The 16,264-nt window shown below is 45.8% G+C and overlaps 1 protein-coding gene across 1 annotated transcript in view; it reads left to right on the forward strand.

Annotated features, from left to right (window-relative positions):
* DOT1L (DOT1 like histone lysine methyltransferase) overlaps nt 1–16,264 on the forward strand; it is a 177,357-nt gene that overhangs the window by 81,050 nt on the left and 80,043 nt on the right. Inside the window, exons 4-5 of the mRNA XM_069962499.1 lie at nt 1,023–1,086; nt 2,352–2,580. Coding sequence (XP_069818600.1) covers nt 1,023–1,086; nt 2,352–2,580 — 293 coding nt within the window. The remainder of the gene's footprint in view (nt 1–1,022; nt 1,087–2,351; nt 2,581–16,264) is intronic.

Raw genomic sequence — 16,264 nt, forward strand, 5'->3', positions numbered from 1 at the left:
TTCTGTTTATAATACATTCCTGGCTTTGGCTTAAAAAATCTGTCAGATAATCTGTTGGTGTAATAGGGCCCTATCACACCCGTTCAGATGTCTTGCTGCCAATGGTGATCACGGTGGGATTGTGAAGGTAGTGTTGGTCCTGTATCCAAGGGGCATGGACCCTCAAGTCACTGCCCCTCTTAGGATCTGGTGATCCACAGATGCCAGACAGATAGCTTCTGCCATTTCAGGGTTATCGTTATTACCTCTAGGGACGTGGTTACCATACTGGCGTCCTTTATGATTTCTACAGACTCCCTTTCCTGTTGGTGTCCCTTAGTGTGTCCCACCTTCTTGTGAACCCCCAATACCTGGGCAAAAATGCACCGGGGTGTGGAGGACCTGCACACTAGGTAGGGAATTCTAAGACCAGAGTAGGGGTTGTCTTTTTAGGGCGAGTGCCCCGTCATTCCCTGTGCGAGCAGAGGTATTACGGCCTATAAAAACTATAATAGGGCTAGAGAGACCAACACTACCTCTGCAGTCCCACTGTAAGCAATGGCAGTGGCAGCATGACATCTGAAGGGGTGTGATACAGCTTCTCTGTTTATCATATGGTGTGTGGTTCATGGTTACCTACAGTGGGCAGGTGCCACTTATGTTTTCTTTGTTATGTGTGGATTAATTCTCTTTTTTTAAGCATTTAATTAAAAGTTAGGTATCAATTGTTATACCCCCATCTGTAAATTGCCCCCTTTTTTCATAATGAAAGCCAATGGAAAAATGCATTGAGACTGATATACACATATTACATCCTTGTGTGTGTGTGTGTGTGTGTGTGTGTATGAAACGGAGGAAAAAAATGGACTACAAAAACGCAGTGTGAACCCAGCCCCTAAGGTTATGTTCACATAGTGATTTTAGAATATTTATTCTTGTCAGAAATTCTGTCTTTTGCTCTTAGTTTTGTGCAAACCCTTGCACAAAACTGTATTTGCCTTTTTTGCATTGTTTCAATTTAATTCCTTGTTTCTTTGCTTCAGTTTTGAGAGCATGCAGCGGCTATGTGAGAAGTATAACCGAGCTATTGACAGCATACATCAGCTGGTAAGAGTCTACTCTTGTCCATTATGCATTTAACCTGTTTTTCCTTGGTTTTCTTTTCCACCTCTAAGGTTTAGTGCTATAAAGACCATCTGTAGGTGCAGTATAATGTTTTTTTTTAAAAGGGAACCAATCACAACAAAATCGTGCCTGCAGCTATGGTGTTATATAGCCCCCAGCACTTTCCAGCCATTTAAGTATCCCTATCGGTGTTGCTTATATGGTCCAATAATGCACTTTTTATATGTATATGTGATTTATTTTTTTTTATTTATTTTTTTTGGTCACATCAAATCCAGAAACATTTTAATAAAAAGTGATTAAAAAGTCATATAGGCAAGCAAGGTACCATTAGAAAGCATACAGTAGGTCGTGGCGCAAAAAAATTACACCCCACACAGCCCCATAGACCAAAAAATAAAAGCATTTATGAGGATCAGAATAGAGCAAAAGAACTTAGTTTTTGTTTTTTGACATCAAATAAAATAAGTTATTCTAGTTACATCATTGTAATGTTACCGACTTGAGGAACTTAGATAACATGTCAGTTTTACCATAGGGTGAACAGCGTAAACATGGGGGAAAAAAAACAAAAAAAAAACAAAAGAATTGCACTGTTTTTTCAATTTCACTGCACAAATAATTTTTTTTCCTGGTCTAACAGCATATTGTATTGAAACATTAAGTCTGTCTTTGCAAAGTATAATTGGTATTGCAAGTAAATGAGTCATAAATGAAGTTCACTAAGAGGTCAGGTTGTATCTGCTAACTATAAAAGTCTATGGACAGGGAAATGAAGTAAGAAATAGCTGCAGAGACATTCACACTACCATTGTGTTTATCTCACTCCTGTGCTGCATTCAAAGCTAACACTGCACCGTACTGCTGTATAATGTCCTCCATACCACGGCCATTTTAATGGGTTGTGTTAGAGTAGAAAAATTGCAGTCTGTGGGTCAGTGGTGCTTATGGCATGAGAATTTAGGCAAATGTAGTAAAGAATCCCGACACTCATCCAAATTGATAGATGCTTATTTATTCAGTCTAGCACATCTCAGGTTACAAGGACTCTTTTTGGTCCACTGACCTTCATCAACTAAAAGTTGATAAAGGCCAGTGGGCTGAAACACATCCTTGTAACCAATCTGTGATTTACTAGTAGTGCCAGGATTCTTTACTACTGTTATGGGTTGTGATTTTAGTTTTTTTTTTCTTTTTATAAATCTGTCAGCTAATGGGAAGTTACTTGTGTTTTTTTTTTCTGACAGTGGAAAGGTACCACTCAGCCCATGAAGTTGAACACGCTCCCGTCCACAGGTCTCCTTCGTCACATATTACAGCAAGTTTACAACCACTCGGTAACTGATCCAGAGAAGCTTAATAACTATGAGCCTTTCTCCCCGGAAGTGTATGGTGAAACATCATTTGATTTGGTGGCCCAAATGATAGATGAAATCAAAATGACTGAGGATGATCTGTTTGTTGACCTTGGCAGTGGTGAGTGTTTTTTCTTCATACGTAAGAGTAGCTGGACAACTTTTAAGAATTGTTCCCAAGAGTTTTTCTTACTCACAGAGCTCTATATGTATATGGAATAGGCTGTGTATACTAGGTACTATTTTACTGAGGAACTTTATAAAGATGACTTAAAGCATGCTGTAGCATGCTGTAATAGACTGAAGAGTACACCACTCTTTTTTAGAGTTTATTAAAAAAGGAAAAATACAATAAAAAAAAATAAATTACTTACTCCCAGTCCTCTATCACTCCCCTGCAGCTTCCATTCTTCTTCCATTCGCTTGATCTTCAATCATCTTCCTGCATCATAGCCAAGTGCTCGGAAAAGGACCTTCCCACTTAGCCAATTACGGGCTGAGTAATTGGCTAGTGATTGACTGAGGTGGCAGGTCCTGCACAGAGTGCTCGTCTCTAACCCATGAAGACTGGGGTACTGAAAGAAGAAGAATGAGAGCCATGGGGTCAGGGTTAGATAGGTATAGGCTTTTATTCTAATTTTTTTTTTTCCTTAACAGCATCTTATTTATTGAGCATAGGCTGGAAAACCTTTAAAGTTAAGTGACACTGTCACCCCCTATTTGCATCCACAGAGGTGTAAAGGGTAAATGTTACAGCTTTCATTACTTATTTTATATCACACCTCATGGTGCTTGTTCTGGTAAAAAGTTGTTTTTATCACCTGTGGATTGGTATATGTGGGCGGGGGCTCGTGGGCTATGTGCCACATCGCTCCACCCCTAGTGACACTTAGCTCCGCCCACATCCGTGACGTCATCACTGCATAGGCCTCACTCCTTCAGCGGCCATTGGTGTGGGACAATCTAGGGGGTGGGCCTAGAGCTTTAGGCTGGCCCTCCCCATGGCTGCTGAGGGGGCGGGGCTAAGTGGCGCTAGGGGCCAAGCGATGTGGCACAAAGGTAGCTAGGCCCCGCCCACATATACCAATCACCACAGGTGATAAAAATTACTTTTTACCAGAACAAGCACCATGAGGTGTGATATAAAATAAGTAATGAAAGCTGTAACATTTACCATTTACACCTGTGGAGAGCAGTCAAAGTGCAAAAAGGGGGTGACAGTGTCACTTTAAGTTAAAGGGAACCTGTCACGCAGTTAAAGGGAACCTGTCACGCAGTATACTGGCCCAGAACCCACCCTACCCTTTAATAAAGCTTTGCATACTTATCCTCTCCTCCTGGTGACCCTCCGGATGTTGGTCCCGTTGCAAGAAATTGCTGCCTCTTGTCTTCTCGCTCATTATGCTAATTAGCAGCAATTTCCTAAATGTTTTTGCAAATACAATTATTTAGCAAATTTGCCTCCTTTTCCTCCTCATATGCCTCCCTTTCCCTCCCTTTGTTGACAGTTGATTGTCTAAGTTACCAACCACCTACTGCTCTAAAAGCAGTGGTCTGTCTGGTTTGTGTATATATAGTGTGTAGGCCTGTATTTAGAGTTCATGCTGCCCTAGGCACTTTGCATGCTGAGGCCCCCCCCCCCCCCCGGCCCTCTATATTCTCATCAAACAGATGTGATGGAGGAAGGAAGGAGGCCGGGGACGTCTTAGTTTTGTGCAGAGTCTCCTGGTGGCTGCAATCTGTGGGTGACAATTATCGGTCCTGAAGGTCCAGCAATACAGCAGCTGGGGGGCAGCGGGAGCAGCTAAGGTAACAGGGGCAGCAGCTGGGGTGGCAGTGAGAGTGGTTTGGGGGCAGAAGTAGCAGCTGGAGTGACAGGCAGGGGGGGCAGCTAGGGTGGCAGGGAGAAGATGGGGGCAGCTGGGATGGCAGGGGAGAAGATGGGGGTAGGGAAGAAGTTGGGGGTGGCAAGGGAGAAGCTTGGGGGCAGGGGGAGCATCTGGAGGGGGCAGGGGGAGCATCTGGAGGGGGCAGGGGGAGAACTGGGGGGTTGCAGGGGGAGAACTGGGGGGTTGCAGGGGGAGAACTGGGGGGTTGCAGGGGGAGAACTTGGGGGTTGCAGGGGGAGAAGCTGGGGGGGGCAGGGGGAACAGATGGGGGCAGGGGGAGAAGCTGAGGGGCAGGGAGAGTAGCTGGGTGGGTGCAGGGGGAGAAGCTGGGATTGGGGGCAGGGGGAGAACCTGGGGGGCAGAGAGAGCAGCTGGGGGGGGTGCAGGGGGAGAAGCTGGGGGGCAGAGGGAGTAGATGGAGGCAGGGGGAGAACCTGGGGGCACGGAGAGTAGCTGGGGGGGCAGAGTGCAGGGGGAGAGGCTGGGGGAAAGAAGGAGCAGCCGGGGAGCATCTGGGAGGCAGGCTGGGCAGGTCCCCTCCCATGCAGCTTCGGGGCCAGCCATGCTGAGCTTCCGGCACACACTGCCTCTATTACAAGCCGGAAGGTCATAGCTGCAGCCTCTGCGGTCCCAGACTTCTCTCCCGCTCGGTGGCATACGTGACGTCATCGCGCCGAGCAGGAGAGAAGTCTGGGACCTCAGAGGCTGCAGCTATGAGCTTCCGGCTTGTATTAGAGGCAGTGGCCTCCCCACCCCCCTTGCTTAGTGGCAAATACGGCCCTGAGCGTGTGTGTGATTGAGGGGGAAAAAATTTATATACACACCAACATTTATTGGTTCCAGGAATGCAATTTTTCTTAAAAAAAAAAAAAAAGTCCTTATATGCAGCTGTCAAATATAGCTACTAGAGATTGTAAATTACTCTATGTAAAGACTGGAGCAGTTTCAGGGTCCCTGACAGATGACTAGATGAGAGTCCTACAAAAATGAAATAAAGCTGCCCTCACCTGGTGCCAAAAGGAGCAGCTCATCCTGGCACAACAGTACAGAGCATGTAGTATCTCACTGTACTGTGGAGAGTAGTGATGAGAAATCTAGTTTATTTTGAGGAGGGTTAGTTCACTAAGAGAAGATGGCCACCTGAGACTGGAGCTCCGCTCACTAACTGCCTGCTACAACAGCTAACCCTGCGCAGAGCTAATCCCTTCACCCACTGACCTTCTCCACTGACATCAGAGGACACCCGGGAGCATTCTAGTCTGCTTGCCGGGATCCGCAGTTGCATGGAGGGGAAAAGCAGCAGAGCGAGGCCCTCACTCGCAGCGCAGTCGGCGCTATCTTGAGCTGCGCAACCAGAGGAACTGACTCCCAGACCCTGTGGGAAAGAGGCCCAAAGTATTCGACCCAGACGTCGGAAAGACAGCAACTCTCCTAAAGGCTCCTGCATTTAACACCATTAGTCCCTGAAGTGTGGCTCCCTTCGTGCGCCATAAGATTGCCGCCATCTTGGTCAGCGGGTTACTGCAGAGTGAACGCAGCGGCGCAACCCTCTCTCTGCCAATAGACACTAAGCCCTAAATAAGTTAGGGTATAAAGGTTGGTGCTGTTGGTGACAAATAGGAGCTGCAGAACATTCCGCTAACCTACACCATCTCTTATATAATCTTACTGCAGCACTGAAGGTGCTGAGTAAAATAGCTGTCAGGGGAGGCACAAGAGGGCTGGAGCCTGTAGATCACCAGACTATAACCCCCCTCAGGGACGGGGACAATATATTGCCTAACCTCACACCTACTGTTCTTAGCAGCTCATACGGAGGACTTTACATCAGTTGTTTACTACTTTACAGACACTTTCGCAGCACTTGCAGCAACTGAATGCTAATCCTACTCTTCTCACTTTGGGAGAGAGCTCAGCACCATTATCTCAGCAGAAAGCATTCACCCTTCTAAAGATGCCTTTAATAACCAGTGTACTAAGATGCCTTTCAAGAGTGATCGCTCTGCATCCACTATGAAAAAAGGTAATGCAGGGACCTCACAGAGACTAACCGTTTTGCACTCCACGTGATGAGGACTTTGGCCCTACTGTGTCTACTGGCATAACATAAGAATGGCACTCCTCGTCGGAGTCATTGTAGAGCAGGGGTGGGGAACCTTTTCCATGTCGAGGGCCGGTCGGGCATTAATAAAATCATTCGAGGGCCGCATACCGTGCGCGGCAGTTAGTAGCGTGGGTTTGCAGCACCCAGGACAAGGCATAGTATTGTTCCCCTAATGCCCCTGCTATTGTAGTTAACCCCCAGTGATGCCCCTTGTAGTCTAGTTAGACCCCCCAGTCATGTCCCTGGTAGCCTAGTTAACCCCCATCAGGCATGTCCCTGGTAGCCTAGTTATTCCCCCCCCATCAGTCATGTCTCTGGTAGCCTAGTTGTCCCCCCCATCAGTCATGTCCCTGGTAGCCTAGTTATTCCCCCCCCATCAGTCATGTCCCTGGTAGCCTAGTTAACCCCCATCAGGCATGTCCCTGGTAGCCTAGTTATTCCCCCCCCCATCAGTCATGTCCCTGGTAACCTAGTTATTCCCCCCCCCCATCAGTCATGTCTCTGGTAGCCTAGTTATTCCCCCCCCATCAGGCATGTCCCTGGTAGCCTAGTTATTCCCCCCCCCCATCAGTCATGTCTCTGGTAGCCTAGTTATTCCCCCCCCCCCCCATCAGGCATGTCCCTGGTAGCCTAGTTATTCCCCCCCCCATCAGTCATGTCTCTGGTAGCCTAGTTATTCCCCCCCCCCCATCAGGCATGTCCCTGGTAGCCTAGTTGTCCCCCCCCATCAGTCATGTCCCTGGTAGCCTAGTTGTCCCCCCCCCATCAGTCATGTCCCTGGTAGCCTAGTTGTCCCCCCCCCATCAGTCATGTCCCTGGTAGCCTAGTTGTCCCCCCCCCCATCAGTCATGTCCCTGGTAGCCTAGTTGTCCCCCCCCATCAGTCATGTCCCTGGTAGACTAGTTGTCCCCCCCCCCCCATCAGTCATGTCCCTGGTAGCCTAGTTGTCCCCCCCCCCATCAGTCATGTCCCTGGTAGCCTAGTTGTCCCCCCCCCCCATCAGTCATGTCCCTGATAGCCTAGTTATTCCCCCCCCCCCCCCCATCAGTCATGTCCCTGGTAGCCTAGTTATTCCCCCCCCCCCATCAGGCATGTCCCCGGTAGCCTAGTTGTCCCCCCCATCAGTCATGTCCCTGGTAGCCTAGTTGTCCCCCCCCATCAGTCATGTCCCTGGTAGCCTAGTTATTCCCCCCCCATCAGTCATGTCCCTGGTAGCCTAGTTGTCCCCCCATCAGTCATGTCCCTGGTAGCCTAGTTGTCCCCCCCCCCCATCAATCATGTCCCTAGGATCCTAGTTAACCCCCAAATAAAAAAATAAACATCCCACTCACCTTACCTCCGCTCCCACGCAGTCCAGGTCCTCTTCTCTCCCAGGTCCTCTGTGCCGGTCTTCTCCTGCAGGCGGCGCGCGATGAAATGACGTCATCGCGCGCGGCCCGCAGGAGACTGAAGACACGCGCCGCTCTGCTGGGGAAGAAGCCGGCACAGACAGCATCCTCCTGTGTCCGGCAGCTGTCACAGACACCGGAGGATGCGGTGTATGCCGGCTTCTTCCCCAGCAGAGCGGCGAGCATCACAGGGGAGCTGCGGGCCGCGGGCCGCATCGGGAGGTCTCAGGGGCAGGATGCGGCCCGCGGGCCGGAGGTTCCCCACCCCTGTTGTAGAGGATACCACTAAACGGACGACTGCTGCCCCAGACCCATCAGAATGGCCCAAACTACTTGAGAGACTAATGCCTGAAAGTCTGCTTTAGTGGGTAGTGCCTGAAGTAAGAGACCTGTCAAGCAGAAATTTAACACCTCCACAAACACCTTAAACATGTAGCGGATCCAGTGGATTCTCTAGAACATACCCATGTTGATACGAGAAAATTTTTTGTCAAATCTTCAAAAACAGTCCGTTCTGACCACTAAACTCCTTCAGACTACTAGGCACCTGAAAGACCTTGACAATAGGGGTAGAAGACGCAACATCAGAATACGAGTCCTCCCAGGAGAGACATTAGAGGATCTCAAAGTAGTTCTCCAAAAGCTATTCAATTCCGTCCTGGAGCGCCCAGCAGACACTCTACTTCAGTTGGACGGAGCACACCAAGCCCTAAAGCCTAAAGGTACATCTGCACAGCCTTGTGATGTCATTTGCTGCGTTACTGATTATACCACTAAGGAACTTATGTCCAAAGCTAGGCTGCTAAAAGCTCTTGAATACCAAAATACCCCAATACAGCTCTTTGCAGATTTGTCATGATTGACTTTGCAAAAACGACACCATTTGAAACCACCGCTGGCCATTTTAAGAGATCATAATATCCCTTATAGAAGGGGGTTTCCTTTCCCCCCCTCATAGCCCGAAGGAACAGCGAGACAGTCACACTAAAAACTTATGTTGGCATGGAAGACTTTTGTGCCACACTGGACATCCCTCGCCCAGACCTTATGGATTGGGAACTGCCTCTGCCCCCTTCCCCCTGAATTCCCCCACCTGAATGGCTGCGGGTGGAATCCCAGAAACAAAAGCTTACCTCTCCTAGGGGCTCCCCTGAATCTGTAACGCCCTGAAGTTTTTACGCTAACGCACACTACTTCTACCAGGTGCCTCAGGACAGGATGCTGCCTCTGCACAACTAGATCATGCATGTCGAGCATCTGAGAAAGGGACACAGCATCTCTTTCCCTTGAGATTATAGCACCGACGGTATGCCACACATCGTTGACATGCTAAGACATTTCTAAATCTGCCAAATTCATTATCCAAACAAGGGGGTATACTCCCTCCTGCCTCCCAGGTCTTAACCTTGCTGCCTTGCCTTACATCGCGGGCATGACAACGCCACATTTGTGACCTAAGGCTAATTGTTCATCAACTACATATATCACCATATGATTCTCTGCACAACCACATATATAGAAAAGAGCTTATCATTAGGAGCTATCCTAGGACCTCTGCTAACACAGACTAAAGGCTGCACCTGATCATCAGGTCATCTACACTACACTCTAATAACCTACATCAGGACCGATCAACATTCTCTATGGAACATCAACTGCTTCCAAGACCATTTCCACACTAAGATGGTCCTCCAGACCACCGAAACCATAACACTTCCATGATACCTCCCTGATGAACCTCTGTACACCACCGAGGGGAAACGCATCGGAGTAACTGGAAGAAGTGGAAACTTGCTACACACTCCTAATATCACAGGAATTGTAGATAGCACATACGATAGCATATACGAATGTTATGAGTCATTATTGCCGTGTACTGACCTGAGACATCATCCTAATCTCCTAACTCCCCTTACTGCACAACTGATTGGTGCCTGTTTTACTAAAACCATCGATCTGACATATATATACTTTCTTGACAGCCTACATACCTCTATACGACGAATCAGTGCAGGGCCAGAAACCGTCTGGAGGAGGGACGCCTTACCCAGCGGTCCCTCAACTAGTATAGGTAGGGTATAACAGGGTCACCTTACCCGACAGCACCCTACCTTTTTTTAATAACTCATTCACACCTCTATTGCACACTTATGGAATAATTGTAGTTTCTATGTACTCTGCACTTTATGATCATCTAATAAAGTTGCTTTTTGGATAATATGCTGGGCTCACCACAATAGTCCTTTTTCCTTCACTATTTCTTGTTTGTACTACAGACTTGTGGGAGCCACATATAGAATTATTCTGCCCGGTACCATCCTCCTTTCTTACTCCATTTATGGACTGACCAATCAGAGTGTGACATGTATGTGTCTTGTAAATTAAAACCCCACCTGTATTAAAAGCTTATATATATTTCTTGTGAAACCCAAATAAAGCGTAAATGCGCACTCCTAAACTCCGCTAAGTGAGGTTATACCGTTTTTTTTTTTTTTGCCTGGTGTCCCATCCTCGTCGCTAGCGCTCAGCTTACTTAATTTGGACAGGAATAGTCACTTGGGAACAAGGGAGATGAAAAAACAAATCTCACCTTGACAAGGCTATTGTCACTTAATGTTCACGGCCTTAACTCTAATGCTTAACGCAGACTTGCTCTGACTAAATTCACTAATACAGGTGCAAAGATAGTCTTCCTCCAAGAGAGACACTTTTTTTTTTTTTTTTAACTTTTTATTGAAGGATATGCAATAATCACACAAGCTTCATACAATGTCATTGCAAAACGATATCAAAGAAAAAGGTAAAGAACATTTTGGCTCAGGATGTACAAACGGACATTGGAGGCATATAATCACAAGAAAGCGGAGATATGCTTGTGTGAACAAAGGATATGCAATAAACAGAAAGATGCGGTACATAAAATAACTAGGATTCAGCACTAGACCGTTAAACATGGTCTTAACTTCTAAAGAGTTTGTCCAAGTTCACATAATACGTACATACATTACAGGTGTTCTAGTCAGTTCCTCTCGGGGAGGGTAGGTTGTGGTTATCAAGCCTAGCAAACCTGTTCGGCTGGAAGTCGGTTAAGGGTGAATCACACCACCAACCCCAACCTCTGTGTTTAAAAACTATGTATTCATACGACAATAATGAATTTGTGAGTTTGATCCATTTGCCAATTGTGGGTGGTCTGGTGTCCATCCATCCCATCGCTATAACTTTCCGCGCCATGAATAATGACTCTCTCAGGAAAATTCTGTGATGATGTGGCCAAGATTCCTCATCTAGTCGGCCCAGGCAAGAGAGACACTTTGACGCTACTGGCAACTTTAATTTTGCTAAACATAAATTCCCTATTGCTTATTTAGCTTACGAGCAGGAGTGGCAATACTTTTATCACGAACCTGTCCCATTCAGGTCCACACCTCAACATTAGACGTTGAGCGTAGATTTGTCATCTTTAGAGGCGCTTATAGGGAGGGGGCTCCCCATTACATTGTGCAATGCCTATGTTTCCCAATTCCCACCAGATACGGTTTCTGAACAAGCTCCCACTCTAGCTCTCCCGGGTACCCTCTTCCACTCTGATCCTAGGGGGAGACTTTAATGCTGTTATGTCCCAACGTATTGATCGCTTCTCTCTAAAAAATTGTACAACACACCCACCCCTACTTCCTTAGTTAGCTTAGCAGGAGAGTTCTGCAAAGTTATTAGTAAGTATTCACTATATGACTTATGGACCATTAATCACCCTTTAGATAGGTCGTACTCCTTCTATTCCTCACTGCATGGGACATTCAAACAAATAGATTATTTCTTTGGGAATGTCCCTGCGGTGCGGATAATGAACGGTGCCCATATGGGCATCATCACATGGTCTGACCATGTCCCACTGACACTTGACCTTTAACCCTTAGAGGACCGGGCCAATTTGCATTTTTGCACTTCAGTTTTTTTTCCTCCTTGTGCTTAAAAGCCCATAGCACTTGCATTTTTTCACCTAGAAACCCACATGAGCCCTTATTTTTGCGCCACTAATTGTACTTTGCAATGGCGGGCTGAATTTTTTCACAAAGTACACTGCATAACCAGGAAAAAATTCAATGTTTAGTGATTTTTTATTTTTTATTTGGGGGGTATCTGTTTTTACGCCATTCGCCCTGGGGTAAAACTGACTTATTATATATGTTCCTCAAGTCGTTACGATTACAACGATATGTAACATGTATAACTATTATTTGTGATGGCTTGTAAAAAATTCAAACCATTGTTAACAAATATATGTTCCTTAAAATTTCTCTATTCCTATGCTTATAGCGCTTTTATCCTTTGGTCTATGGGGCTGTGTGAGCTGTCATTTTTTGCGCCATGATGTGTACTTTCTATCAGTACCTTGATTGCGCATATGCAACTCTGATCGCTTTTTATTACAATTTTTCTGAATTTGATGCGACCAAAAATGCGCAATTTTGCACTTTGGCCGAGCCGAGATCTGCGCCATTAAGGAGCAGACCCTGGCCGGTGCCTGATGGAAGGATCGCCCCTCCGTGGCACTGCTACGGAAGGTACTAGAGTACTAGAGCTAAAGTGAAAAACTTAGCCTTATACAAAGTGGAAAAACTCCTGCTCTACACAAAACAAAGGTACTGTGAAAGAGGTAATAAGCACATAGCCTGCTAGCCAAACAGTTAAGTGACCGTACTGAGCAGCAAACGCCAATCACTATCAGAAGCAAAGACTGTACCATACTCCATGGCCCTTCTGCCATAGCAGAGGCATTCAGAGAATATTTTGCTCAACTGTATAACCTCCCAAATGCGCTCCCGAAGACCCCAGCAAACTGAACACAATTATTTGACACTTTCCTGGATACATGTAAATTCCCTAGATTACCCCCAGAAGCCCAAGATGCCTTGAATGCAGAGGTTACGGTGGAAGAGTTAGGGGAAATATTGAAAGACTTGCCTAGTCTCCGGGCCCTGATGGGCTGACATATTTATATTATAAAACATTTACCCCTATTCTGACTCCCCACTTAGTGTTTAATGCTTTTCTTAAGGGATAACTGGTCCCAACCACCATGTCGCATGCTTGTATCACTTCAATCCCTGCTGCCAGGGGGGAGAAAACTAGATGTGTAGTTGACCTAATAGATGCGGTCAATAAGGGAAAAAGCTCAGCACTGCTTTTGAGCCTTGACGCGAAAAAAGGCCTTTGATCGCCTGGGGTTGGCCGTTCATGTTTCGAGTCTTGGAGACCTTTGGAATGGGAGGCATCTTCCTCACAGCGATCAGGGGCCTGTATACTTAACCTTCGTCGACCATTAAATTTCCCCATACTTTATCTAATATTATACGTATACATAATGGCACGAGTCAAGGTTGCCCGCTCTCTCCCTTTTATTTTTGTCCTGTGCATTGTATCCCTGGCAGCAGCTGTGCAACAACACCCAGCTATACATGGCATCCAGATTAGAGTGATAGACTTTAAACTCTCCCTTTTCGCAGATGATGTATTCTTGACAATAACCCAACCACATATCTTGCCAGATTGCCCTTTCGGACATCACCTGTTATTACTGGGCTGCACATTTGCGCCACATCCCAGCTTGGTGAGCACTACGAGCCTATTCAGAGTGGATGATCATAGAGAAGCTTTGGATTGCCCCAGTTCACCCTAACTGTTTTTGCTATGGTCCACATCTGAAAATTGTTCTGCAGAGCCCTGTTCTAGGCCCTATTGCTCACACCAGACAGGTTTGGAAAGTGTGCATGCATAAATTTCCTCTGACCTCAAAGTGTTCCCCAATGACATCATTCCTTTTCCATCCTAAATTGCCAGATAGTCTCACGAGTGGTATAACGAAACATTTGTATGCTAATAAATAGTTTCGCTTTGCAGATATTTTAAATCCGTCTGATCGAAGTCTGCTGTCATTCTCAAGTCTTGCTTAAGATTTCCAACTTCCCATAGCAACACAGTTTCAATGCCTTCAGATTAACCCTTAGGGGACACAGCCAGTTTTCATTTTTGCGTTTTCGTTTTTCCCTCCTCGTGTATATAAGGCCATAGCGCCTGCATTTTTCCACCTAGAGACCCAAATGAGCCCTTATTTTTTGCGCAACTAATTGTACTTTGCTAAGGCAGATGTAATTTTTGCCTAAAATGTGCCGGGAAACCAGAAAAAAATTATGTGTGGTGAAATTGAAAAAAAAAACGCATTTCTTTTATTTGGGGGAAATGTGTTTTTACGCCATTCGCCCTGGGGTAAAACTGACTTGTTATGCATGTTCCTCAAGTCGTTACGATTAAAACGATATGTAACATGTATAACTTATATTGTATCTGATGGCCTGTATAAAATTCAAACCGTTGTTAACCAATATACGTTCCTTAAAATCGCTCCATTCCCGGGCTTATAGCGCTTTTATCCTTTGGTCTATGGGTCTGTGTGAGGTGTCATTTTTTGCGCCATGATGTGATCTTTCTATCGGTACCTTGATTGCGCATATATGACTTTTTGATCGCTTTTTATTACAATTATTCTGGATTTGATGCGACCAAAAATGCGCAATTTTGCACTTTGGGATTTTTTTGTGCTGACGCCGTTTACCGTGTGAGATCAGGAATGTGATTAATTAATAGTTCGGGCGATTACGCACGCGGCGATAGCAAACATGTTTGTTTATTAATTAATTTATTTATTTTTATTTATAAAATGGGGAAAGGGGGGTGATTCAGACTTTTATTAGGGGAGGGGGTTTTGTGTTATTAAAAATACTTTTTTCTTTTACTTTAGACATATACTAGAAGCCCCCCTGGGGGGCTTCTAGTATATGCACTCTGATCTCTCATAGAGATCCATGCAGTATAGTTATACTGCATGAATCCATGAGATCGGTGTTCTATTACTTTTGGCTGCTGCAGCCAAAAGCAATAGAATGCCGAGCCGGGATCAGCGCCATTACGGAGCAGACCCCGGCCCGGTATGGATGCAGGGATCGCCCCCCCGCAATCGCGCCGCAGGGGGGCGATCCCCCCACTAGACCACCAGGGATGTATAACCGCAAGTATTTAGAAGCAGCTGTCAACTTTGACAGCTGCTTCTAAGTACTTAATTAGCGGGCACGGCGATCGGACCGTGCCCGCTAATAGCCGCGAGCCCGGGCTACTCGCGGCACCCGGGATCGCGGCAGTTCAGAGGGTGGTCGCCGCGCGACCCCCCTCTGAACTCCCATAGCGGCACGAGGACGTTAAATAACGTCCTGGTGCAGCTATGGGTTAAGCATTATGACAACATTGTTTTCTTCAAATACGGTATCAATTCCAACAGAGCTTGAGAGACTCTGTAAGGCTGCGGTGTCCACCAGGGGCCTTATTTCTTATATATACAGTATATAGATTACTTAAGCATCCTCTACCAGACATTGAAGTGCGTTACCCATACATAGACAAATGGGAAAGACTCTTCAGGAGGCGATTGCCCCAGAATATTTGCAGAATAATATGGGACAGAGCAGCTAAGACTTTTATTTGTGTAACATACAAAGAGAACTAATATAAGGTAAGGTTGTTCTGGTACTATACTCTGGAGATTCTGCATGCAATGAACCTTACAAATCCAAATCACTGCTGGGGATGTCAGCAGACTGTGGGATCTCTCCCACATATCTATTGGCTTTACCCTCTTATTGTCGCATATTGGCGCGTAGTTGAGGACCGTCTTAAAGAGATTTCGGGCTTAGACATCCCACTAGACCCAGTTTATCTTTTTAATGTAGCTCCAATTAAAATAGGATGTAATACCCTAAAGTTGTTGCTTCATCTTCTTATGGCAGCTAGATGCTAAATATTGGAAGAAGATTGCTCCCCCAACAATAGATGACTTATACGCTCGGATCCTAGAAGTGAGGAACATGGAACGATTAACAGCTATGCTTTATAACAAAATGGAACAGTTTTAAAAAAGTCTGGAACTTGTGGGATGTTTACTGGGAGGAGAGGAACTCTGACCATCCTATAGCTTCTTCCCCAAAGACAGTCCTGACAATGCTAAAATGCTCCTCTTCTGCCTTTCCATCCTTCCTTTCCCTGTGTGACATGTCTGGTCCTCGTCTGTCTCTCTGTTCTTTATTATTTGCAGTAGGATATGTATTCTCTATTATCAATACATGCCAAATACTGATATCATTGTTACTTTTTAAACCATAGTAGCAAGTGAGGACAGCATCTCTTCTAATGCGAAAAAGGATTATTTTATTGTGCCAAATGCATATAAAAAAAATGTACAACATACTGAGCCTTTCTCAAATATTGCTATGACTTTTATCATTGGCGGCTGTGCTCCGCTATCATGTCACTGTTAGCATGCTTTATGGTTTCTTTTTATTGAAAATTCTTTACAAAAAACACATATTTAAA

This window comes from Dendropsophus ebraccatus, chromosome 3 (genome assembly GCF_027789765.1).
Source record: "Dendropsophus ebraccatus isolate aDenEbr1 chromosome 3, aDenEbr1.pat, whole genome shotgun sequence".
NCBI classification, from domain to species: Eukaryota; Metazoa; Chordata; class Amphibia; order Anura; family Hylidae; genus Dendropsophus; species Dendropsophus ebraccatus.